At 67.2% G+C, this 22,594-nt stretch overlaps 2 protein-coding genes across 4 annotated transcripts in view; one reads left to right on the forward strand and one right to left on the reverse strand.

The window, feature by feature from the left end:
- Window positions 1-1,902: 1,902 nt before the first annotated feature.
- On the reverse strand, window positions 1,903-10,399 carry WRNIP1 (WRN helicase interacting protein 1). The gene is made up of 7 exons (XM_055126840.1): window positions 9,878-10,399; window positions 8,940-9,131; window positions 7,853-8,094; window positions 4,784-4,992; window positions 3,702-3,857; window positions 3,422-3,501; window positions 1,903-3,185 (listed from the first exon to the last, which is right to left on the reverse strand). Exons 1-7 carry the CDS (start codon window positions 10,340-10,342, stop codon window positions 2,910-2,912), a joined length of 1,620 nt encoding a protein of 539 aa, XP_054982815.1. The 5' UTR covers window positions 10,343-10,399; the 3' UTR covers window positions 1,903-2,909.
- Window positions 10,400-13,084: 2,685 nt separating this feature from the next.
- MYLK4 (myosin light chain kinase family member 4) overlaps window positions 13,085-22,594 on the forward strand; it is a 59,283-nt gene continuing 49,773 nt past the window's right edge. For 2 of the 3 annotated variants that reach the window (XM_055127322.1, XM_055127323.1), the window contains exon 1: window positions 15,286-15,504. In XM_055127322.1, coding sequence (XP_054983297.1) covers window positions 15,391-15,504 — 114 coding nt within the window. In that variant the 5' untranslated portion in view covers window positions 15,286-15,390. Of the gene's footprint in view, window positions 13,205-13,970; window positions 14,212-15,285; window positions 15,505-22,594 lie in introns of those variants that run through there. The other variant, XM_055127321.1, reaches the window with a different exon arrangement.

Raw genomic sequence — 22,594 nt, forward strand, 5'->3', positions numbered from 1 at the left:
CTGCTCTTCGCACCGTCCTGAGTACTGTGCCATGAGGCCGGGGTGGGGGCGGACGGGCGGGCCCAGGGAGCAGCCGCCCCTCCCTGGCTGCAGCTGTCCGTGCTCCTCACTGCAGCCCGAGCACAGCCCAGGGAGCAGCAAGCAGATAAGGAGGCAGTTCCGGGTGCGGGCTTCACCCTCAGGGGCCTGGAGACTCCGGCCTCGCCCTGGCACACCCAGCTCCACACCCGCCGAGCCCCGCGGCCTTAGTCAGCACCCCGGGGTGCCGGGCCCGGACCCCGATCCTGGCTGGGTCACCAGGGGAGAAAGGGGCTGACTCCCGGCACCGCAGTGACCGGGCCCAGAAACCCTCCGGTGCCCGGTTCCTTCCCTCTGCTGCTTTCCTCACCCGGCAGGAAGCGGGGCCCCGGGCGAGTTGGGCAAGGCTCCTGCCGTTGGCCCAGGGACATCCAGTCCTGAGGGGTCTCGACTCGTCCTTCCTGGCGGGGACGTGAACTCGGGAGGGGGCAGGTGGGTGGGGTGGGAGTGGGCTCAGCAGCCTGGGACTGGTGGGTGGGGGTGGAGGTGGTCCAGGTGGGCAAGGGGTCAGGGGTCACGGCTGTCCTGAGAGTTTTCTGGGACGGGGGAGCCGGCAGGGACTCTGGCTTCTAGGGAAGCCGGGGAAGGATCTGGAACATCTGACCGGCTAAGGGCTGCCTGAGCGACGGGAAGGACCCTCCGGCCTACCCAGCAGGAGGCAGCCCCCCTGGGCCCCGCCCCAGCAAAGAGAGCACTGCTCTCAGGTACGACTGTGTCCTCGGACCCTCGCACAGGGCAGGGGCCCGTCCACAGGCGCAGGGAGGTTGAAGAAGGGTGTTCTGGATGTTTCCAGGGCTGGAGACAGAGCACAGGGCTTAGGGCGCTGGCCGTGCATGTGGTGGATCCTAGTTCAGCCACTGGGTCCCCTGAGCCCTGCCCGCAGTGATCCCTGAGCACTGTCTGGGGTGATCCCTGAGCCCTGCCGGAGTGATCCCTGAGCACTGTCTGGGGTGATCCCTGAACCCTGCCTGGGGCGATCCCTGAGCCTTGCCTGGAGTGATCCCTGAGCACTGTCTGGGGTGATCCCTGCCCACAGTGATCCCTGAGCCCTGCCTGGGGTGATCCCTGAGCCTTGCCTGGAGTGATCCCTGAGCCCTGCCTGGGGTGATCCCTGAGCACTGTCTGGGGTGATCCCTGCCCACAGTGATCCCTGAGCCCTGCCTGGGGTGATCCCTGAGCCTTGTCTGGAGTGATCCCTGAGCCTTGCCTGGAGTGATCCCTGAGCCCTGCCTGGGGTGATCCCTGAGCACTGTCTGGGGTGATCCCTGAGCCCTGTCTGGGGTGATCCCTGAGCACTGTCTGGGGTGATCCCTGAGCCCTGCCCGGAGTGATCCTGAGCACTGTCTGGGGTGATCCCTGAGCCCTGCCCAGAGTGATCCTGAGCATTGTCTGGGGTGATCCCTGAGCCCTGCCCGGAGTGATCCCTGAGCACTGTGTGGAGATCCCTGAGCCCTGTCTGGCAAGATGCCCACAAAAGGGGCTGTCTGAGACCGCGAGGCGGCCTGAGGGTCAGCTCCATAGCCGAGGGGCCCGCAGGAGGCTGGTCATTCACCAGCGCGCAGGCAAGAGAACCGGTGGTAGGGGCTGCCGGGTGGACGGAGGCCGTGGACAGAGGCTCACGCTGTCCCCCAGGCAGCACGGAGGGCCAGCGAGGGAGCAGTGGGGTCCGGGAGACCAGGACAGAGCGATGCGTCGGCTCCTGCGTCTCAGGCCCGAGAGGCAGCCCGAGGCCAGGCGGGGCCGGCGGGAGAGGGGGGCCAGCGGTCTCTGCCCTTCCCCCCCACCCTCCCGCCTCTCGGGGCTGTGCCACACTCTGCTCTCGCCTCAGTCTCTGTTTGAAAAGCAGGTTAATGGGGAGACTGGGTCGGCCCGGCCTGGGCGCCACCAAGGCTGCCGAGACGTGGAAATCACGGTGGAAGGCTGCCCCCTAGTGGGCACACGCGCCAAGGCCATCCTTGGGGCAGAGAAGGTTCTAGCTCACAGGGGTCCCGGTCTGACGCCGCGGGTCTGACGAGAGGCAGCGGTGGGCAGGCTCGGCGGGGGCGGGGGGTGCAGGGCTGAGCACGCTGGGCCATGCCAGCACGGCGACCCCCGAGCAAGAGCTCGGGCCCCCCCACCAGGGCCCCCAGAAGCTGAGCCGCGGGGGCCCCTGTCTCCCGGGGGCCAAGTGCCAGGCAGGGGGGTGTCGCTCACAAGGCCGGAGACCCCTCGCCTGGGGGTGCTGGGCTGGGCCCGTGGGCAGCCCCCGCCCCTCCCACGCCCCTCCCTGGCCCCGGCCCAGGACGCGGAACCAAGCGCGGGAAGGACAGAGGCGCCGCAGGGGGCTGGGAAATGGCTTTACTGGCTCAGAAGGCCTCTGCGCGTCAGAAAGACACCCCACTCGCGGCGGCATTAAAGCACAACGACATTTTCACTCCGCCAAGACCCGGCAGCACCCGTCTCTCCCACCGAGACTCCACTCCTGAGGAAACAGAGGCCTCCGACGGGCTCCAGGGCACTGCGCTGTCGTCTCCGGGGCGGGCCCCGCGGCCACCGGCACACGGACACTCGCGGTCAGCAGCACACGGACACTGCCGCGGTCAGCACACGGTCACTGCCGCGGTCAGCACACAGTCACCTGCCCGCGGCCACCAGCACACGGGCACTGCCGCGGTCAGCAGCACACGAACACTGTTGTGGTCAGCAGCACACGGACACTGCCGCGGTCAGCAGCACATGGTCACTGCCGCGGTCAACAGCACATGGTCACTGCCGCAGTCAGCAGCACATGGTCACTGCCGCGGTCAGCAGACGCCACTGCCCGCGGTCAGCAGCACGCGGCACCGGCGCGGTCAGCAGTGGGGCGGCTGGAAGAAGTCGAGGCCGCGCAGCCCCTCGGGCAGGTAGTCCTGCTGCACGGGCCCGCGCGCGGCCGGGTTGTACACGTAGCCCTGGCCGTAGCCCAGCTCCTTCATGAGCCGCGTGGGCGCGTTGCGCAGGTGCAGCGGGACGGGCGGCAGCGGCCCCGGGTGGCTGCGCACGCAGGCCTTGGCGTTGTTGTAGGCACGGTACACCTCCACCGACTTGGGGGCTCGGGCCAGGTAGACCACGCACTGGGCCAGGAGCACCTGCGCCGGGCACGGGAGAGGGTGAGCAGCGCTGCCGGGGCCCCTGCTGCCCAGGCCGGAGTGCTCCCACCCAGACGTGAGTGCTCCCGCCCAGGCCCCCCTTCCCCGCGGGGAGACCCTTCAGTCCAGGGGACGTCCGTGTCCAGCCGTGCCCGCACGCCCCCTCGGGCGCTGCCGTGCGTGTGAGCGGGGGGCCCGCGCAGGAGACCCCCAGGGCAGGGCGCCCGGAGCGGTACCTCGCACTCGGGCATGCCGATGAGGTGGCAGCCTTGGTAGGCGGCGACGGCCTGTGTGAGCGCAGACGGGTCGGCCAGGCCTGGCACAAGGACAGAAAAGGGTGCTGGGGGCGGGGGCGGCCCCTCGGGAGCCGGCTAGGGCCCAGGGGTGTGTGGCCAGGGGCGTGGTCAAGGGGATGGCCAGGGGCGTGGCCAGCCAGGAGGAGACACCAGGCCCTGCCCACCGCCCGTGCCCGCCCCCCCCCCACCCCCCGCCCCGCCCGGCCAGCCGCGCACTCACCCACGTCCTCGCTGGCGAAGCGCACCAGCCTGCGCGCCACGTACAGCGGGTCCTCGCCGCCCTCCAGCATGCGGGCCAGCCAGTACAGCCCCGCGCTCGGATCCGAGCCCCGCATCGACTTGTGCAGCGCCGAGATGCAGTTGTAGTGCTCCTCGCCTGGGGCGGGGGGCGGGCGGGGCCTCAGGGTACGGGGAGGGGGCCGCGCACACGCACGCACACACATACACACACGCGCGCACAACACGCACGCGCGCACACCCCCAGCACACAGGACGCGCTCAGGCCCACCCTGGCCCCAGGAGACCCTTCTCTGGGCCGGCATCCGCCGCCCCCCCCGCCCCCCACCGCGAAGATGGGACATGACACGCCCACGGCAGGAAGAAGGAAAGTGCCAGACCTGCCCACCAGGGAGGCGGCAGCTGCCAGGCCTCTCCCGCCGACCCAGAGCGCAGCGCCCGAGGGGCGGCTCCAGCGGGGCGTGCAGTGGCCGGGGGCAGCTGGGGGCAGCAGGCTTGGCCCTGCGCGGGGCTGGAGGGGATCCCCCACCGCAGCCCGAGGGCGGGACACGCTCTCAGCCACTGCGTGGCCAGCCGTGAGGACGGGGACGACACAGCTCAGTCCCGCTCGGTCCCCCCAGCCCGAAACGTCCCCTCTGTCCCCTCCGTCCCCCGGTCAGGCAGCAGCCCCGAGAGGAGCAGAGACCAGGCCCCGGGAGGGGCGGGACGGGGACACTGAGGCCCGGGAAGGCCGGCCTGCCCTGAGGCACCGCTTGCCCATCCCCGCCTGTGACGGCCGCCCCGGAGACGGCGGGGCCAGCCGCAGTGACCGGACAGCCGCGCAGGGTAGGGCGCGCAGGCGGGAGCGGGCCGGGACCCGGGAGGAAGGGTCTGACCCCCGTCGGACCCATGGGAGGCAGCCCCTGGTGGCCACGCCTGGCCAGTCTGGCAGGGAGGGCGCTGGCCTCGCACACACCCATGTGGGGGGCCTCACCGGGGACCCCCGAGGCCGGCCAGGGCGCTGGTCCCCGTTACTGGCCCTGGACGTTAAGTCCCCCCCCCCCCGTCCCACACGCCGCTGCCCACCTGCCCGGTCGTAGAGCACGTGCGAGCGCTGCAGGCCTTCCTTCACGTCCGTCTCGGTGACCAGCAGCCGGCCGGGGGGGCACGCCTGCCCGCCCTTGCTCAGCCGGGCCAGCAGCGCCAGCTGCAGCCCGTTCAGGCACGCCCGGGCGTCCCCGTCGCTGAGACACGCCAGAGTGTCCACCGCTTTGTCCTCGATGAACACGGGCGGCCTGCAACACGAGCAGGCCTGGTCAGCCCCTGGACACACCCCTGGACACGGCTGCCCCCTCCCGCCCCAGGCTCACGGGGAAGAATCGGAGGATGAGAACTGAGCAGCGCACGGGACGCCCCTGTCCCAGGACACGGGACGGCCAGTGTGGGTGGGCACAGCCCTGCTGGCCCAGGACACAGGACACAGGATGGCCAGTGTGGGCGGGCACAGCCCTGCCGGCCCAGGACACAGGACAGGGGACGGCCAGTGTGGGTGGGCACAGCCCTGCCGGCCCAGGACACAGGACAGGGACGGCCAGTGTGGGCGGGCACAGCCCTGCCGGCCCAGGATACAGGACACGGGGCTTCAGGTCCGGCCACGGCCTGTGTGTCCCCCGGGCTCCCGCCCACACACGTCCCCTTCATTCTGGTGGTTAGGGAGCACTTCCCGCGGAGTCAGCTCTGCCCGGGGCAGCAGTGAGAGGCCGCCAGGCGGGAGCTGGAAGGGGGCGAGTCAGTGGCCACCTCCAACGGCCGCGGCCAGGGGTCAGGCCCACGTTCTCAGCCAGCACGGAGCAGGAGGGAGGGCTGCGGCGGGCCGGGCAGAGACACCCGGGCGGAAGGGGTGGCCCCCAGGCCAGAGCCGGGATCTCTCCTGAGCTCCCCATGTGGCTGCGTGTGTCCGGCCTGCGGTCACGTGTCCCGGCCAAAGCAGGAGGCAGAGGCGGGGCCAGGGCTGACCCGAGTCGCTCGCGGTCTGATTCGGTTTTAATGACCCGGGCGTAGGACTTTGCCTTTGTACCCGAACCAGGTTAAGGACAAGGATGGCACCCACGGCGCTGGCGGGGACCTGCCTGCCTGGGCTCCCGGCCCCCTTAGGACACCCCTGGGTGGGCTCTGGTCCGAGCTCTCCGCATCACTCGCCTCCCTCAGGACAGGGCCCTCTGCACGCTGCCTGTCCTCCGTGTGCGGCCCCTGGTCTCCCTGCCCACGCCGGCCTCTCCGGCAGCTTCGGGAACCAGCGGGACCCCCGCAGCCCGGACGAGGCGGGTCCCAGGCGCCAAGCTCCCGCCTCTCCCTTTACCCGCGCCCCCAGCCGTCAGGAGCCACCGGGCCACACGCCGCCCGGCCCGGCGCACACGGCGCGCTGCGCAGGGGACATGGGGCCTGGCGGGCAGCCGCCTCACTCTGCGGGAGCCTCGGGACAGACAGATGGACGCTGGGGGGCTCAGGTGTGGCTGTGCGGACACTCCCCTGGCCGGCCCTGGCCCTGCTCCTCGGCCTAGCCCGAGTCTCCGAAACCCCCTGTAGAGTCAGGGCCACACTCGGGGGCGGCGGCCCGGCACGGGACACCGGGGCGCAAACAGCAGCCCAGAGACGCTCCGGCTGCTCCGCGGCCGGTCAGCACCCTCAGGCCCGGCTGGGCGGGGAGGCGCAGAGGCCAGGACCGCCCAGAGCACCGAGCACCGAGCACAGCACCTTCGCCTGTTCACGGCGCCGGGGAGCCGGGCAGTTCGGCGGAGAATCCCGGCCTGGGCGTCCTTCCTGCCTGGGCACCGTCCAGACTGACCGCCCCACGGGGCCGCGGAGTGGGCGCTAACCAAGCAGGGCCAGCGGCTCCTCGAGAGCAGAGAGACAGGGGCTCCCGACCACGGGCCCCAGGGAGGGCGCGCCCAGCTGGGCTGCCGGGACAGAACGTGGAACCCTCAGCCGCCGGGAGACCCTACCCACGGCCCGTGCGCCCGGCTCTGTGGGTGGGGGGCGAGGGGGCGGAGCCTCTGGGAGGAGAGCCCCTCCCAGTACGGGGGTCGGGAAGGTGGGGGGGCGAGGGAGGGCGGGACCAGCGCCGTCGCAGAGGGTCTCCGAGTCCCGCACTCGCCCTGCCGGGCAGCCCGCGTGGGCAGGGCCCCAGGGCCAGGCCTGTCCGTGGGGGCCTGGGCAGCCCCGACGACCAAGCACGGCCCCCGCGGGGAGAAGACGCCCAGGGCAGGACCCCACCCCCACCCACCAGCAACTCCCCGGCCCCCCGCGGCGTCTGCAGTGAGACGTGGTCAAAAGGTCCCCTGGGGACCCCGAGAAGGCGCCACCCACAGGGCCTCCTGGCCACCCTGTGGCCGCAAACCAGGCCACGCGCGGTCCGGCTTCCCGGGCTCGGCTCGTCCCTCCCGCACCTGTGACGGGAGCAACTGGGCCGGGCAGACGCGGGGACAGCTGCCACCCGGGCCGGCAACTATGCCTCGTCCTTTAATCCTCCCGGGGGCGCCCGGCCGGGCAGGTCCCGCAGCTGCCGGGGCCTCTGGGGCGGATCAGGTTCCCCCGCACGGGTTCGGCCGACGCAGGCGACTCTGAAGACGGGGTCCGAATGAAGACCCCCGGGAGAACCTGGGCCAGCGGCAGACACGGGGCTGTCCCCGCGGGGGGGGCCCCGGCCCCCCACCCCCGCCCGCACAGACGCTGACCGGGAGCGACAGCCGCGCGCCAGGACGGGCTGTCACGGGGGTGTGGAGACGCGCTTTGAGCGGAGCACTCTCAAGAGCGAGCTGCGGGGGCGGGCAGGGACGCCCCCCCACAGGGTCCACGGGGGGCCTCGCCCGCCAGGCGCCCAGAGCCCGTCCCAGCCGTCCTAACTAGGTAGGGGCCGCACCCTCGCACCCGCGGCACGGACGCAGACGCCCGAGAACCCAACCATCTGCCGCTGGAGCCCGGGCCGGCAGAGGCAGCGCGGGGCAGAGGGGCCGGCCGGTGCGCGGGGCCACACCCCCTCCTGTCTCCACTCCCCGGCGGCCCCCAGGCTCCCTGCCCGCGGCACCCAGCCCCCCCTGGCCCCCCGCCAGCACAGCCTCCAGGCGGGCGCCGCCTGGACACTCCCCGGCCACTCACTCGGCACCGCTGTCGCTGCTGTGGCTCAGAGGGTCCTCGGGGCGGCTGGAGTCCAGGACGCGGACCCCCAGGGAGTCGAGCGCGCGCGTCAGGACCGTCACCATCGCGTCCACGGGCAGCTTCTCCAGGACGATCACCCGGCAGCGGCTGAGGAGGGCGGCGTTGACTTGGAAGGAAGGGTTCTCGGTGGTGGCCCCGATCAGCGTGATCGTCCCGCACTCCACGTGCGGCAAGAAGGTGTCCTGCCATGGGGGGCAAGCAGAAGGCGCGGGCCCTGGTCAGCAGCAGCCCGCACAAGCCCGCGTAAGTGGCCGAGCCGCCCCCACCCCCCTTCCCGCGTGAGTGACCTCCCTGCCCCTTCCTTCCTGTGTACGTGGCCTCGATGTCCCTTGCTTGCCGCCCATGTCGCCTCGCCGTCCTTTGCTGTTCCTCCTCCCGATGGCAGCCCTCGGGCCCCGGCCCGCCGTGTCTGCACGGCCTCCGAGCAGGAGAGCAGGCGCTGTCGGGAATAACGCCCGGACACGGCCGATTCCTTCTACCTCAACGAGGCTAACCCACCCGTCCACGCCGGACAAGTACAGACACGGGACGCTGAAAACAGGACGTGATGCTTTTCGGTGGGGGAGTTTAAGAAACGTCCCCACATGGGGCTGGAGCGATAGCACAGCGGGGAGGGCGTTTGCCTTGCATGCAGTCGACCTGGGTTCGATTCCCGGCATCCCATATGGTCCCCCGAGCACCGCCAGGAGTGATTCCTGAGTGCAGAGCCAGGAGTAACCCCTGTGCGTCACCGGGTGTGACCCAAAAAGCAAAAAAAAAGAAAAAAAGAAACGTCCCCACGTGTCACAACGACTAGCCACTCGGCCGAGATCTCTCCGTGGCAAACTCGGGGCCACGCTGCCTGACACACGGCCCACGGACACGCGGGCACCGAGAGGCTCCGAGGAGACGGGCCGGTGGCCCGTGGACAGAAGGGCGGGAACGCCCCCGCCGAGCCTTTGTCCAGGTCCTCTGCCTTCCTTCCCCGGTGACGGCGCCCGAGCCTCCGGTGTCCAGCGCGGCCGAGAGGCCGGGGAGCCGCTCGCACCTGCTGCGACTTGTTGAAGCGGTGGATCTCGTCGATGAAGAGGATGGTCTTCCTCTTGAAGAAGCTCTTCTCGTTCTGGGCCTGCTTTATGACGTCACGCACGTCGGTGGTCTTGGCGCTGGTGGCCGACAGGGTCACGAACCTGACGCCGTGCTTCTTGCTGTTGTTGGCTATGATGTGGGCCAGGGTGGTCTGGAAGAGACACGCGGGGTTTGGAGAGCCGGGGAGAACGGGCACCGCCCCCCGCCCCAGGGGTCCAGCACAAGGCTCAGCCGCAGATACACCGCGCACACGGCTACAAACAAGCTCGACCCGCAACGGGCCCAAGCCCATCGCCCCCCTCCGAATCTCCCGCGGCTCCCATCGGCCCCAGAGCCTTCTCGGAGGGGGCTGGGGTGGGGGCGGCGGGCCCCGGGGAGCTCTGGAATCCAGGGCAGGAGCAGCTGTCCTGACTTAGCAGCCCCGCGGACGGACAGCTGCGGCCTCCTGCAGCCAAGGACGCGGGGCAGAGCCGGGGCGCAGGGCGGCACCCCCAGCCCGGCGCCAAGGGGGAGGCTGGCAGGCCGCGCCGAGAGGAGGGGGCGAGGCCAGCGATGGGCCTGGCACTCTGCTGGCCCCCAAAAGCCACCGCTGACAGCGCGCGCGCGTGCGTGCACGGGGACCCGGCCGGAGGCCAGGGCACGACTGTCAGCCCCAGGGACCTGCCTCGCCAAAGGCAGCCGCGGCGCCCGCTGACCCCGCGTGTCACGCCCGGGCCAGTCCACGGGGGGCGGCAGCTGCCCCCCATCCTGCCAGCCGCGGCCACCCACAGTGGGCTCAGGGGCAGCAGCGCCCGCCCGCTGCAGGGGCAGCTCCCGGGGCCGGCGCAGGTGGCCCGGGTGGGGAGGGGTGTGGGGAGGGCGCAGAGGCCCAGGGCCGGGGTCCCGGGCGGCGCCCACCTTGCCGCAGCCCGGCGGGCCCCAGAGGATGAGCGAGGGCACCTCGTTGGCGTCCAGCAGCGCGCGCAGCAGCGAGTCCCGGCCCAGCGCGCGGCTCTGCCCGACCAGGTCCCGCAGCGCGCAGGGCCGCATCCTGTCGGCCAGCGGCCGCCCCTGCAGCGCCTGCCGGAGCGCGGCCGCCCCGCCGGGGGCTCCCGCCGCGGGGCCCGGGGGCGCGGGCGGGGGCTCGGCCGGGGGCGCGGGCGGGGGCGCGGGCTGGGGGTCGGCCGGGGGCGCGGGCGCGTCGCCGCCGTCCGCGTCGCCGTCGCCGTCGGGCCCCGACGGGCGCCGCCGCTTGGGCGCGGGCTGCAGCAGGCAGCGGTCCAGGTGCGCGTTGACCTGCGCGGCGGGCACGGCCAGCTGGCACACGGGGCACTGCACCTGCTGCGGCGGCGCCGGGCCGGCCTCGGGCCCGCTCGGCTCCATCGCGCGCGCTCGGGCTTCCCGCGCCCACCCGACGGGAAGGGGCGGCGGCGGCGGCGGCGGCGCCCCGCGGGGCCTGCCGGGAAATGTAGTCCGGTCGGGGCGAAGGGAGGAGGGGGTTTAGAGTCTCGCGGGGCCTGCCGGGAAATGTAGTCCTTGCTGGGGCGTCGGCTCCGACCCCGGGGTCAGAGCCTCGCGCGGCCCGTCGGGAAATGTAGTCCGCGCCGGGCACTTCCGGCCGGTCCCGGAAGCCCCCTCCATACGCTCTCAGAGGCTTAAAGTATCCTGGAAGGAAGGGAGGGAGGAGGGAAGGAAAGGAAGGGAGGAAGGAAGGAAGGGAGGAAGGAAGGAAGGGAGGAAGGAAGGAAGGAAGGAAGGAAGGGAGGGAGGGAGGGAGGGAGGAAGGGAGGAAGGAAGGAAGGAGGAAGGAGAGAAAGAGAGAAAAGAGGGAGGGATGAAAGAAGGAGGGGCTGGAGTGATCGCACAGCGGGGAGGGCGTTTGCCTTGCATGCGGCTGACCCGGGTTCCATCCCCAGTATCCCACAGGGTCCCCTGAGCACCGCCAGGAGTAATTCCTGAGTGCGGAGCCAGGAGTAACCCTTGAGCCTCGCAGGGTGTGACCCAAAAAGCACAAAAAGGAAAAAAATTAAAAAACCAAAGAAAGACTTTGAACATACAGGATAAAACCTAACAGCGTACTAGGTAATAACCTAATTTATCTTCTCACCGATAAATACATAGACTAGGTAGTGATAACATCCTGGAAAGCCTGAAGTTTGCACTCACCTGCCACGGATCACCCGGGTTTGATCCCCAGCATCCCGTGTGGTTCCCCCGAGCACCGCCAGGAGTAATTCCTGAGTGCAGAGTCAGGAAAGAGTCTCGCGGGGCCTGCGGGAAACGTGGCTCGCGTGGTGGTGTGGTCTTTCCCCCTCTGGAAACGTTCTCTGCCCAGCCGGCGGTCCTGGGGCAGGCAGCTGGACACCTATTTCAGCAGGAGCACGGCGGGAAGGAGAGCCCCAGTGTGATTCCACGTCTCTGCTCTCACAGCCTCTTCCAGCTCCTGAAATTCACTTCCGGTTTAGGTGAAACAAAAGCCTGGCCGAGGGTGTAGACATCAGCGCGCCCTTCCTTCCCCCGCCGGGGCTGGGGGGGTGGGCTCCTGTAGGTGGGGGTGGACGGGCTGGGTCGGAACCTCCCGGGCCTTTCTGACAACCGCACCTGGTTTCCCCTCTAGCCGCGTTTCCTTTTGTTCTTTAGCTCAGGTCTGAGAATGCAGGGGAGGGGTGCCAGCTGGTACAGGGGCAGGGGCTCGCCTGGCACTCTGCCAACCTGGGTTCCATGCCTGCATCTGCGCAGGGTCTCCTGACAACTGGCAGGCGCAATCCCCGAGCACAGAGCAAGGAGTAAGCCCTGGGAACAGCTAGGTGTGGCCCCAAAATTAAAAAAAAAAAGGAACCGAGAGGAAGAAGAAATGTATGTATGGAACGGAGGGGGAAGGACAGCAGGAACCCCGCCATGGTGGGGGCTGGAATTGCAATAAAAAGGACAACGAAATTCTGGTTTTTGAAAAAAAAAACATTCATTTTTCAGCTCCGTCCACTGGAAGGATGAGTCCCAGAGGTGCCACCGCAGGCGCTGGCATTCCCATCGCCTGGGTCTGGGCTTGGAAACGCTGTTCTCCAGGGAGCAGCCTCCTCTGGAGAGAGGCAACAGAAGGACCACTGAGCCCGAAGCACCTTGAGGCAGGACGGTGGGTCCAGATGCAGCACAGACTCGCCACCAAGCACTCGGGGGTAGAGGGGGGGGACTGACCAGAACCGAACAATTTGGACAGGAAAAAGATTGCAATTAGGAAAATAACCAGTTATTTGAGAGTCCACGCATTCTTACTTTTTAAGGGAGGGAGAGAGGAAAAGGGATGGAAGTTCTTTCTTAAAAAAAAAAAATGAATATGAATTAAATGTGGAGGAAGTGGTAGAATCTAAGACTCCATTATCAAATAATTTCTGTGTCAATAATTGATTCAGGCCAGCAGGGGGAGTGCAAACAGAGTCATTGATTAAGGAACAGGACACACACAAATTTTAATGAGCTGCTAATTATCTACAAAAAGAGGAAAAGCATGATTTTCCACGGGCAAAGTTTGCCAGACACTGTTTATTTAGGTCCCCAAACTGAACCCCAGGGGTTGTAGTGCCGTCACCAACCTTCTCTCGTGATGTTCTGAGAAAGAGCCAACATCATGTATACGGTCCCCAGACCAAACCAAAGGCTTTTCCAGACACGGAGAAACAATCAGGCAACGGGGTTTTGGATGTTCCGTTAGGTAGAGTGTCTCCAGAGTCCAGGATACCAAGGGCATGAAGGTGTTTTTTCCTTTGTATTAAAGACTGAATATTATAGTTCCTCAATCAATAACCAGGAGGCTAAAGTGACGAACCAGCCAAGTGCAGTGTATGGTCTTTTCTGGAATTATTCCTGGGGAGAGCGTCTCCGTCCTTGGGAGGCAGAAGCTGATATACTTAGGGATAAAGCCTAGTGAATAAAGAGAGTTATGGCACACATGAAAAATGTTGTCATTTGGCGACAGTTTGAGCTGAGAAGATGGTGTCGGATGGAGAAAACTACAGATGCTTTTAAATTGAGAAAAAAAAAAACAACTAACCCCGCAACTGAGAAGCACTTCCAGAAAGCTCCAGCAGGGGCCGCCAGAGCCGACCGTGGGATGCAGCCGCGGATCCAAGTCGTTCTCTCGCGCCTGTCAAGGGGTATTTCAAGGGAAGCGCCTGGACTTGAACCCCGTGATACGGAATCCTGAATAATGGTGCTGATGAGGAGCTCTGGGCATCGTCTCAAGCCTGGGTCAGCTGCGTGCGATGCAAATGCCCTCCCTGCTGTACGGTCGCCCTAGCCCCCAAGTTTGTGCTTGAAATCTTGGCCCTGCAGAGCCGAGGTCCTTAACCCACAAGAGGCGGGTCGGAGGATTGTCCGGCGAAGGTGCCCTTGCAAACACCCAGCAGGAGCCGGCGGGGGCAGGAAGAGTTTGAAGGGGGCGTGTTTGGTGGAGCCTCCTCCGAAGAGAGGGGGGTGATGCGTGGGGGGCCCACCCAGTCGGGAATGGGGTCAGCTCACCCCCGGGGACTCGCCTTCTCCCATCTGGGCCCTGGAGGGCGTGGAATCTTTGTCACACGAGGAGTTTTTTTTTTTTCTTTTTGAGTCACACATGGCAATGCTCAGGGGTCACTCCTGGCTCTGCAGTCAGGAATCACTCCTGGCGGTGCTCAGGGGACCCTATGGGATGCTGGGAATCGAACCCGGGTCGGCTGCGTGCAAGGCAAACGCCCTCCCCGCTGTGCCATCGCTCCAGCCCCATAGGAGGAGGGGGAGAGTCAGTAAAACTCCAGGGTCTTCTCCCTGCTTCTGTGGGGGAGGGAGGGGGAAGAAAAGCAAGGCCGCCCGCTCCCTCGCCACACCCCTGTCGCAGGGCCCTGTCGAAGCTCGCACTCTCTCCCCTGCCCCGGGAAGAGGCAGCTGCCCGGGTCCCGAGGGTCCTGAGGGTCCCGTGGGTGCCGTGGGTCCCGGGCGACACACACGTGACCGGAGCTTCCCCTGGGTTCTGTCTCTGCAGCCCCGAGGGAGGCGGCGCCGAGAGAGGCGGGCGTCTGCTCATCTGCAAGCCGGAGCCCGAGGCCGTGGGGACCCCCTTCCCGCGCGTGCCCGCCGCCGCCGTGCTCCTGGGCAGGAGGCCGCCAGGACTCACGCCTCGCTTCCGCGGCCCCCGGCCCGAGCAGCGCCCCGAGAGGCCCGAGAGGGCCGGCGGCCTCCCAGACGGTCCCGGCACCCAGGACCCCAGCGCTGGCGCGAACAAGGTGAGCAGGTGGCTTTTCGGCGCCCCCGGCAGGGCGTTTGCGGGGCGCTGGTTCCGCCTTTCCTGTCTGTGGGGGTGGGGGTCTCTGAGGGTGCGGGGGCCCAGCGGGTGGTGCTCAGGGGCCACTCCTAGAGGGCCCGGGGCTGGTGCTGGGTCCGCCACCTGCCGAGCAAGTGCGCTACCTACTGGACCATCTCCCGGCCCCCTGGTTTAAGTTTTGAGACCTTCGCTTTCCCCAAGAAGAAGTTCCTGGCGTGTTCAGTGGCCCCTGGAAGTGCCCCCAGGCTGCAGAGCCAGCAGAGTTTCCTTTGCTGTTTTCCTTTAGGCCGCATCTGGTGGTGCTCCGGGCTCTGTGCTCAGGGATCACTCCTGGCAGTGCTCAGGGCACCTGGCAGAGTCGTGTCCTGCGGGGGCCAGTCTCAGCAGTGGGAGGTGACATCTCACTGTTGCTCTTTTTCTTTTTTCCTAATTTTTGCCTTTTGGGTCACACCCGGTGATGCTCGGGGGTTACTCCTGGCTCTACACTCAGGAATTACTCCTGGCAGTGCTCAGGGGACCATATGGGATGCTGGGATTCGAACCCGGGTTGGCTGCGTGCAAGGCAAAAGCCCTCCCCGCTGTGCTATCGCTCCAGCCCTTTGCTGTTGTTCTTATTTGCATTTCCCTGCTGCTCAGTGCCGAGGAGCACTTTAGCGGGAGCCTCTGGCCAGAGGGATGCTGGTTGAGCTCTGTTTTCCGATGGGGCTGTGCCAGCGCAGACCCGAAGGCCAGGCTCCGTGGCAGGCGAGGGCGAGGGGCAGCAGCTAACGAATCTGGGTGGCCGGTGGCATTAGGAGAGGGAGGCCGAGGTCCCCCTGCAGGGTCTGTGCCCCAGCCGGGCTCCGCGGGCACGGCAAGTCCCTCCGGCCAGCAGGGGGCGGTGTTGCGTGTGCCAGTGTCCAGCCCCTGGGGTGGCCCCTCCCGGGGTGGCGGGGGGTGGGGGGAGGCGGGCAGGGGCGGGCGCCAGCCCCGGGTGCTGAGCGTTCCTGCGGCGGGGCCAGCCCGAGGTGGCCCGGGTGTCAGATGCCGCCGGCAGACACCTGTCCCGGATCCGTCAGCCGGGCTCTCCTGGCCGCCCCTCCGCAGGCACCGTGCAGGGGGCCGGTGCAGACCCCCCGCGCCCCCCGCCCCGCCCGGCGGGATGGAGGCCACGCTGCGCAGGAAGGACCTGTGGGTGGTCGGGGGCGTGTGTCTGCTGTCCTCCTCCATCCTCTGGCTGCTGCTCCGCTCCGCTGCCCGGGCCGGCCTCGCGCAGGTGAGCCCTGCTCGGACCCGGGACAGGTGTGCCGGCTGGAGGGCGCCCCCCCCCTCCCCGGCGCCCCGGGCCCGACGCGTCTCTGCCTGGGAGGGGGCGGGCTGCAGGGGGCAGGCCTGGGGCAGGGGGCAGCGGTGCCCAGCCGGGCTCAGGTGCCCCCGGTGTGGGTCAGGGAGAGCGAGGCCGGGGGGGGGTGGGGGAGGGCGGTCAGCCGGTCAGCTCCTGGCTGGGCGCTGGAGCTGGGCAGCGAAAGGCCAGCGGGAGCAGAGCGTGCCTTGGGGCTTGCCAGGAGGGCGCGGGGGCGCTTGCTCTCGAGTCGGGGCCCCTGGCAGTGCCTCCCCCGTGACCACAGCTATTCCGGGCCGGGACCTCCGCCAGGAAAGCGGAATTCTCCACGAAGAGACAGATTCCAGACACCGGGGGGAGGGCTTCCTGAGGGAGGGGTCCCGGGCCGGGGGGGCGCTCCCGGCAGACTGCATTCTGGCACCGGCTGGCACCTGATTCACTGGTTTGTTGTGGTCTCAGGGGTCACACCCTGAGGTGCTTGGGGGCTACCCCTGGCTCTGAGTTCAGGAGTGACCCCTGGCGGGGCCAAGGGACGCTGGATGGGGAGCCGAGGGCTGGACGCCGCCAGAGCCTCCACCCCTGGGCTGTCTCTCCAGCCCGGACCCACTGGTTCTGTGTGTGTTTGGCCCTAACTGGAAGTCCTCAGGCCTTATTCCCGGTTCTGTGCTCAGGGGTCACTCCTGTGGGCCCGAGAGCCCATGTGGGGTGCCGGGCTTTGAACCCGGGTCAGCTGCACGCCAGGCAAGCGCCCTGCTCGCTGCCGTCTCTCTGGCCTCGAGTCTCCAGACTTGGTCCTGCTGCCTAGATGTATTTCCCCAACAAGCCTCTCTGGGGAGGGGGGGTGGGGGGGTCACTCGTCTCCCACAGGCAGGGCTGACACGCACACACAGAGACACACAGACAGACATAGACACAGACACACAGACATAGACACAGACAGACACACAGACAGACACACAGACATAGACACAGACAGACAGACACACAGACACACCACATGTGTCCACTAACATTGCCCCCCCCAGTTCTCAGCCGCATGGTGGTCCCAGGTCGGGGTCTGGACACTCGCTCAGGACACTGTCTCCTGCTTTGTCCCCTGTCCCCTGCACCCCAGTTGTCCTTTTCTGTCACCTTGCCGTGACAGCGCGCAGAGCAGGGCCGGGTGATAAGAGGCATAGGCGGCGGGGAGGGGAGGGGAGGGGAGGGGAGGGCTCTCCTGCTGGTCACTCTCCAGGGACACCCTTCCCCCGCCCTCCTGTGACCACTGTCCCTGTTGGGGAACACCTGGGGGTCCCCGTGCTTGCGCGCAGCCCTCCCACAAGGCTCTCTGGGATTCGCACTCCGGGCCCCAGTGTTTGCCTGGTGGCTGTGTGCAGAGGCCAGAGGTCAGAGGTCAGAGGTTGGCTCCCACCCCAAAGTGACAGGGTGGAGCTGTCTACCTCACGCTCGCCAGGCAGGTGCCTCTGGCCCCCGAACCCCCCCAGGTGCGGGCGGTGGTGGGGAGAGGTCGGGGGGCCTGCGGTTGGGGTGTGAAGAGCGAAGGTGGGACTCCCGGCAAGGATGGCCTCGAGCCGGTCACTGGCGGGTGGATGGGGGTCCCCCAGCTGCCGTTGGGTGCGGGGACACCCCGAAGCCCCCACGCCCACCCCTCAGCCTCGCTCTTGCCCGAGTCTCTGGGGGGCTGGCGGAGCCGTGGTCAGCGGTGGTGGTCAGTGGGGTCAGCGTGGCGGTTACCCCCTCGCTCTCTCCCTGGCCCGCACCCGGAACTTTCCGTGCGGGAGGGGTGTGGTCTGTGTGGCCGTCGGGCCATGGCTGTGGATTCGCATGCGCCCGCGGCTGCTGGGGACCCTCCCGTCCTCCTACCAGGGGACAGACACGGGGGGCGGGAAGCAAAGGCCTCAACTGGCCGCGGCCCTCGGCCCCGGGGCGTGTCCTGGCTCCATTCCTGATCGCGTGTTGAGGGTGGTTTGCCCACGGCCAAGCTGCATCTCTCGGGCGTCGGGTCCTCCCCGCTGTGTGGACGCGCCCCGCCCTCCGTGTCGGCCACCTGTCCCAGCTGAGCCGCGGTCAGTGGCACGACTGGGCGGGGTGCCTGGGCCGCTCACGGTTCTGCTTCGTTTCCCTCCAGAGACTCTGGGAGGGGCTGGGCCTGGCTGCTGTGGAGAGTCCCCTCTCCTCTCCACGGTGGTCCCAAGGATGCAGCCACGTGGGTATGTGTGTGTGTGTGTGTGTGTGTGTGTGTTTGTGTGTGTGTGTGGGGAGGGGGTCAGCTCATGAAACTTCCTCTCTCTCTCTCTCTCTTTTGCTTTTTGGGTCACTCCTGGCGATGCTCAGGGGTGACTCCTGGCTCTGCGCTCAGGAATCCCTCCTGGTGGTGCTCGGGGGACCCTATGGGGTGTCGGGGATCGAACCCGGGTCAGCCAGCTGCGTGCACGGCAAACGCCCACCCCGCTGTGCCATTGCTCTGGCCCGAAACCCCTCTCTGGTCTGCTGTTCCGGGTCACACCCAGCATGCTCAGGGCTGCTCCCGACTCTGTGGCCAGGGGTCTTGCTGGGGGCCGGGGACCCTCAACAGTGACGAGGCGCAAAGCCAACGCCTGCCTCCGGGCTGGCCGGGGGGGGACTAGCCCAGGGGGTCCCGTGTGGGGGTCTTGGCTGTGTCCCCGAGCAGGGGTCGGCTCGCGGTGTCTCCGGCCTCCAGCAGGCGTGCGGGCGGGTCAGAGGGCGGGTTTCTGCCTCCCCCAGCCACGGCCTCCCTCTGGCCGGTTGAGGGTCTGTGCCAGCACCTGGCTCTGTTTGCTTGTCTGTTTTCATTCCCCCTAACTAAAAATTTTTAAAATTTATTCATTTATACATGGAGTCACCGTGGGATACACAGTAACAAGGGTGTTCGTGATGGGGTTTGAGTGATACAATGTTCCGATACCGTCCCTCCAGCAGTGTGCGTTTCCCACCACTGATGTCCCGTTTCCCTCCCGCCACCCTCCACACCTGCTCCCCCTCTATGACAGGCACTTCCCCCCCCCCCCCCATCTGCTTACGTCTTGGGTGATCTCGCAGAAGGTGCTCCCTGCTTGCCCGGCTCTGCCCTGAGCCCGATGCCCGTAGGGTCTCCCTGGCACTGCCCGAGAGCCGCTCTACCAACCGCTGCCTTTGCTGTGCCCGGCTCTGAGGTGGGGTCCCGGGGTCCTCCCCCTTGTCCTCATGAAGTTGGAACAGTGATCCCGCTGGCTTTATTTTTTTTAAACATTAAAAACAATTTTTGTTTGGTTTTTGGGCCATGCCCAGCGGCGCTCAGGGTACTCCCGGCTCTGTGCTCAGGGCTGACTCCCGGCTCTGTGCTCAGGGTACTCCCGGCTCTGTGCTCAGGGCTTGCTCTTTGCTCTGTGCTCAGGGTTGACTCACGGCTCTGTGCTCAGGGCTTACTCCCAGCTCTGTGCTCAGGGCTCACTCCTGGCGAGTTTGAGGGACCATCAGGGGCACCCAGGGGGTTTGGCCGCACGAAGGCGGTCACCCTCCTTGAGGTCCCGTGGCTCAGGCACGCTCTGCAGGGCAGCTGTGGCTTCCTCCGGCTCCCCCACACGCCTGTGAGGGCCGCTCTGCCGGAGCCTGTCCAGCACACGCGACGGGCACCGAGGCCGGTGGGCAGAAACACACCTGACTGGGATCTACTTGGAATAATCAAACGCAGTGGACGTTCGAAAGCGACCCGTCTCCGAAGACTGCAGCGGGCGCTGTATCGCCTGAACGTGACCCGAAACAGCGCCCACAGCGGTTCCTTTATTCACACTGACCGGCCGGCCAGGGACAGCAGCGGACCCTTGCGGCCCATTCAGCCCTGGCGGGCTAGCAGTGCCCTCTAGTGGCGAGAGTCTGCACCCACGCCCTCTAGGAAAGGCCTCAATTGCTGAGGATGAGACCGTGGTCCCAGGGCAAACAGCGGGGAAGACGCTGGCGTCCGTGAGCCGTGAGAAAGGCCGGAGGACCGTCCGCGGGACACGCCCAGACAGCTCGGATTCAGTGGCGATTAGACGAGGCGCTGGCAGGTCGGTTGCAGTGGAGTTTGGCAGGTCTGTGTGTGCGTGGGCTTGATCCCGTGACCGACACAGTTCCCAGGAAATTCCGTGCTTCCACGCGAGGCCACAGCTTCGCCCCCTCCGGCCACCTTGGAGACACGGAGTTTGTCAGCAAGGAGCATCCCGCAGGCTGGGACCGTGATAATAACCGGCTTATTCTGACACACGCCCGTCTCCACCTGCCGACACGGGCTGGGCCAGAGGCTGAGATGGTGGACGAACAGGAAGCTCACGGTGCTGCCGGCCAGCCCTGTGGGCCCTCGCCACAGCCCTAGGTTCGTGCCTGCTCCTGCCGGAACGCTCACGGGCCTCGGTTCCCCCTGGAGGCTTCTCCTGCGGTGGTCCCCGCCCCCCGCCTTCCTCCCAGACTCCTCCCGACTCGGGGAACAAGGGAGAAGTTGACCAGGGTCAGTTCCCTGAAGACAGCCTGGTGGACACTGTCCCCCACGTTCTTCTGCCACGGACTCTCGGGCGGTGAGGGACCCTCCGACCTGCCTCAGTTGCCCCTTGAGACGCTGACAGCTTCCAGACGGGAACTTGGCTTGGAACTTCCAGCTGAAGTTGCCTTGAAAGCCAGGAGATAGGGCAGACGTGTGACACGGGGTCTCGGGGAGCCTCTCTCTCGCCGGGCGAGAGGGGGGCCGAGACCTGCTTCGGGGAGAGGCGGTTCCGCTGGGCCCATGTTCCCCCAACGTCCCGGGGTCTGGACAAGCCACGGCTGGAGCAAGCCCGACCCCGAGTTCTCAGAGCTTCGTGGGTCTCAGACCGTAATTCCTCGGCTCGGGGACGAGGCAGGACCGGCACTCGCCTGTTGTGTAACCAGCTCCTGGCGCCTCATTTCCCCCAAGCACGGCCAGGGAAGAGGAGGCCAGGGCCCCTCCTGAGAGGCCCAGGAGACCCCTGAGATGGGGGGTGTCACGTGCGTCTGACCCTGCTTCCGCCCACAGCTCAGCGGGACCACTGGGAAGCCCCCCCGCCCTCGGTGCCGGCTGGGCAGGGCTGGGGGGAGGTTCCTGGGTGTGGGCCCAGGGGTGGCCCCACGTCCCACTTCTGTTCCTGTTTCTTCTCCTCCAACCCCCCCCCCCCCCCCGACTTCTCCCGACTCTTGGCTGCTTTCTGGAATCTTCCCGTCCTTGTAGACCTGATGGAATCCAGCCTCCCGCCTGGAATCCTTCTGGTGTTCCATCTGCAGGGCGGGTGCACTTGCCGTGGCTCCGGGCACTCCGCATGCGAGACATACACGCGGCATTTCCAGTTGTCGGGACAGCCCGAGCTAAGGCGCCCTGCCGTGATTTGGGAGGCGGGAGCACGACGCTTTCCTTCTTTAAAGTCCAGAGAGTGTGGGGACGGCAGGGACGCAGCCGGCCGAGTCTGCCGCAGAGAGCGCAGCTGTGATCACCGGCACCAAGGCCCCCGCCCGGGGTCCTCGTCCGCTTCTCTTTCCTGTTGCAAAGTGGACACCGGGGTCAGGGTTCAGTCCTTCGCACCCTCTCCCTGCTTGCTGCCCTTTGACCCGTGTCGCTGGTTCCAGTTACGTGTTTAAGCCGCTGGTGTCACTGGTGACCTTTCTGTAATTCCGATTTCAGGGGGCGTTGGCCTTCCCTGGACAAGTGTCAAACTGGCCCAAAGACGAGAGTGACCTGGAGGCGTGGGGGTGGGCGTGCAGAGCCCAGCTGCACCCCACGCCCCAGCTCTTGGGGCAGAGGGTCGGGTCTGGGACTCTGCCGTGTCCACACCCTTCACGAGAGCCTTAGGGGTGGGCGACACCCTCCACTGGTTTTCCTCCCACCCCCCTCGCTCATATGGGGGGTGCCCGGGAGTGGAGAAGAGGGGGCTGTCACTGGCTCGGTGGTAAGTGGGGTTGGCCCCGGAGTCCCAGGCCTGATTCTGAATGAAGATGCATCGACTCTCGCAGCTCAGTCAGCCTCCGACCCCCTCGTCCGTCCAAGGAGGCTGACGACCACGGGCCTCCGACGCCTCTTGCTTCTGAAGCAGCCCCCCAGGACCACCGGCCGGCCAGGCCACCGAGTCCCTGTCACCTCCCCGGCTTTGCAAAGCCCCTGGCACCTCGTGGTTTCTGGAGCTTGTGAATTCCTGGCGGTTGCGGGAATTTACTCATCGTGAATCTGTTTCCCTCCGTTATTCCCACCGTGGGTCCTTCTCTGCAGCTCCTGCACGAGACTGAAGAAGTGCCTTGTGCGTTTATTAGCCAGCGGGCTGCGCCCACCCCCGGAGAAGCAGAGAGCTGCTTCTGAGCGGCGATTTCACCACGGGGTGCAGGAGTCTGTCTCCTAGTCGGGGTGGCCGGAGGGGGTGTCTCTGGGGTACACGACCCCCCGCCCCGGGCCTCTGCAGTGAGCTCCGTGCATACCCCGGGCAGCCCGCCCTGAGGTCAGTGGACATGAGTGGGCAGTGAGGTGGGGCCTGTGGACGCCACGTCGGGCCCCGGCTCCGAGGAGAGATTCTCCTCCCATCTCCTGTCTGAGGCACAGCGACGATGTTCGCGACGATGTTTGTGGTCGTTTCACGGGTCCACCGGCCGGGCAGCACCCCCGCTGCCCTCACCCTCCCCCGCCCCCCAGTGCTCCCCCCCCCCCCCCCCCGCTCTCACCCACCCCGTGAGCTGGATTCCTTGCCAGCCCTCCAGTTTGCCCCCTTCTGCGGGTCTCAAGGCTCCGCCCCCGAGAGGGTCACTCTGTCTGCCCGACGCCCTCTAGCTGCGTCCAGGCTGTGGCAGGGGGACAGTGTGGCCCTTTCTGGGAGCTGCAGAATGTTCTGTGGATGCGCGGAGCACTGCTTCTTGAGACGCTCGACGGTACGGGGCGTCTGGGTTGGTTCCGTGTCTTGGGCGTTGTCCCGAGCAGTGCAGTGACTCCAGCTGTGCAGACGTCTGAAAAAAAGACAAATTCCTGCCGTCCGCCATTGAGTGGATGGGCCCAGAGGGTGTC

Source organism: Sorex araneus, chromosome 2 (genome assembly GCF_027595985.1).
Source record: "Sorex araneus isolate mSorAra2 chromosome 2, mSorAra2.pri, whole genome shotgun sequence".
Taxonomy (NCBI): Eukaryota; Metazoa; Chordata; class Mammalia; order Eulipotyphla; family Soricidae; genus Sorex; species Sorex araneus.

Coding starts and splice junctions, on each gene's coding strand:
- WRNIP1 (XM_055126840.1), bottom strand. CDS start 10,342: ATGGAGCCGAGCGGGCCCGAGGCCGGCCCGGCGCCGCCGCAGCAGGTG. Junction 8,095..8,939: donor GCTTCAACAAGTCGCAGCAG/GTGCGAGCGGCT, acceptor CCCCCATGGCAG/GACACCTTCTTGCCGCACGT. Junction 4,993..7,852: donor AGCAGCGACAGCGGTGCCGA/GTGAGTGGCCGG, acceptor CTCGTGTTGCAG/GCCGCCCGTGTTCATCGAGG.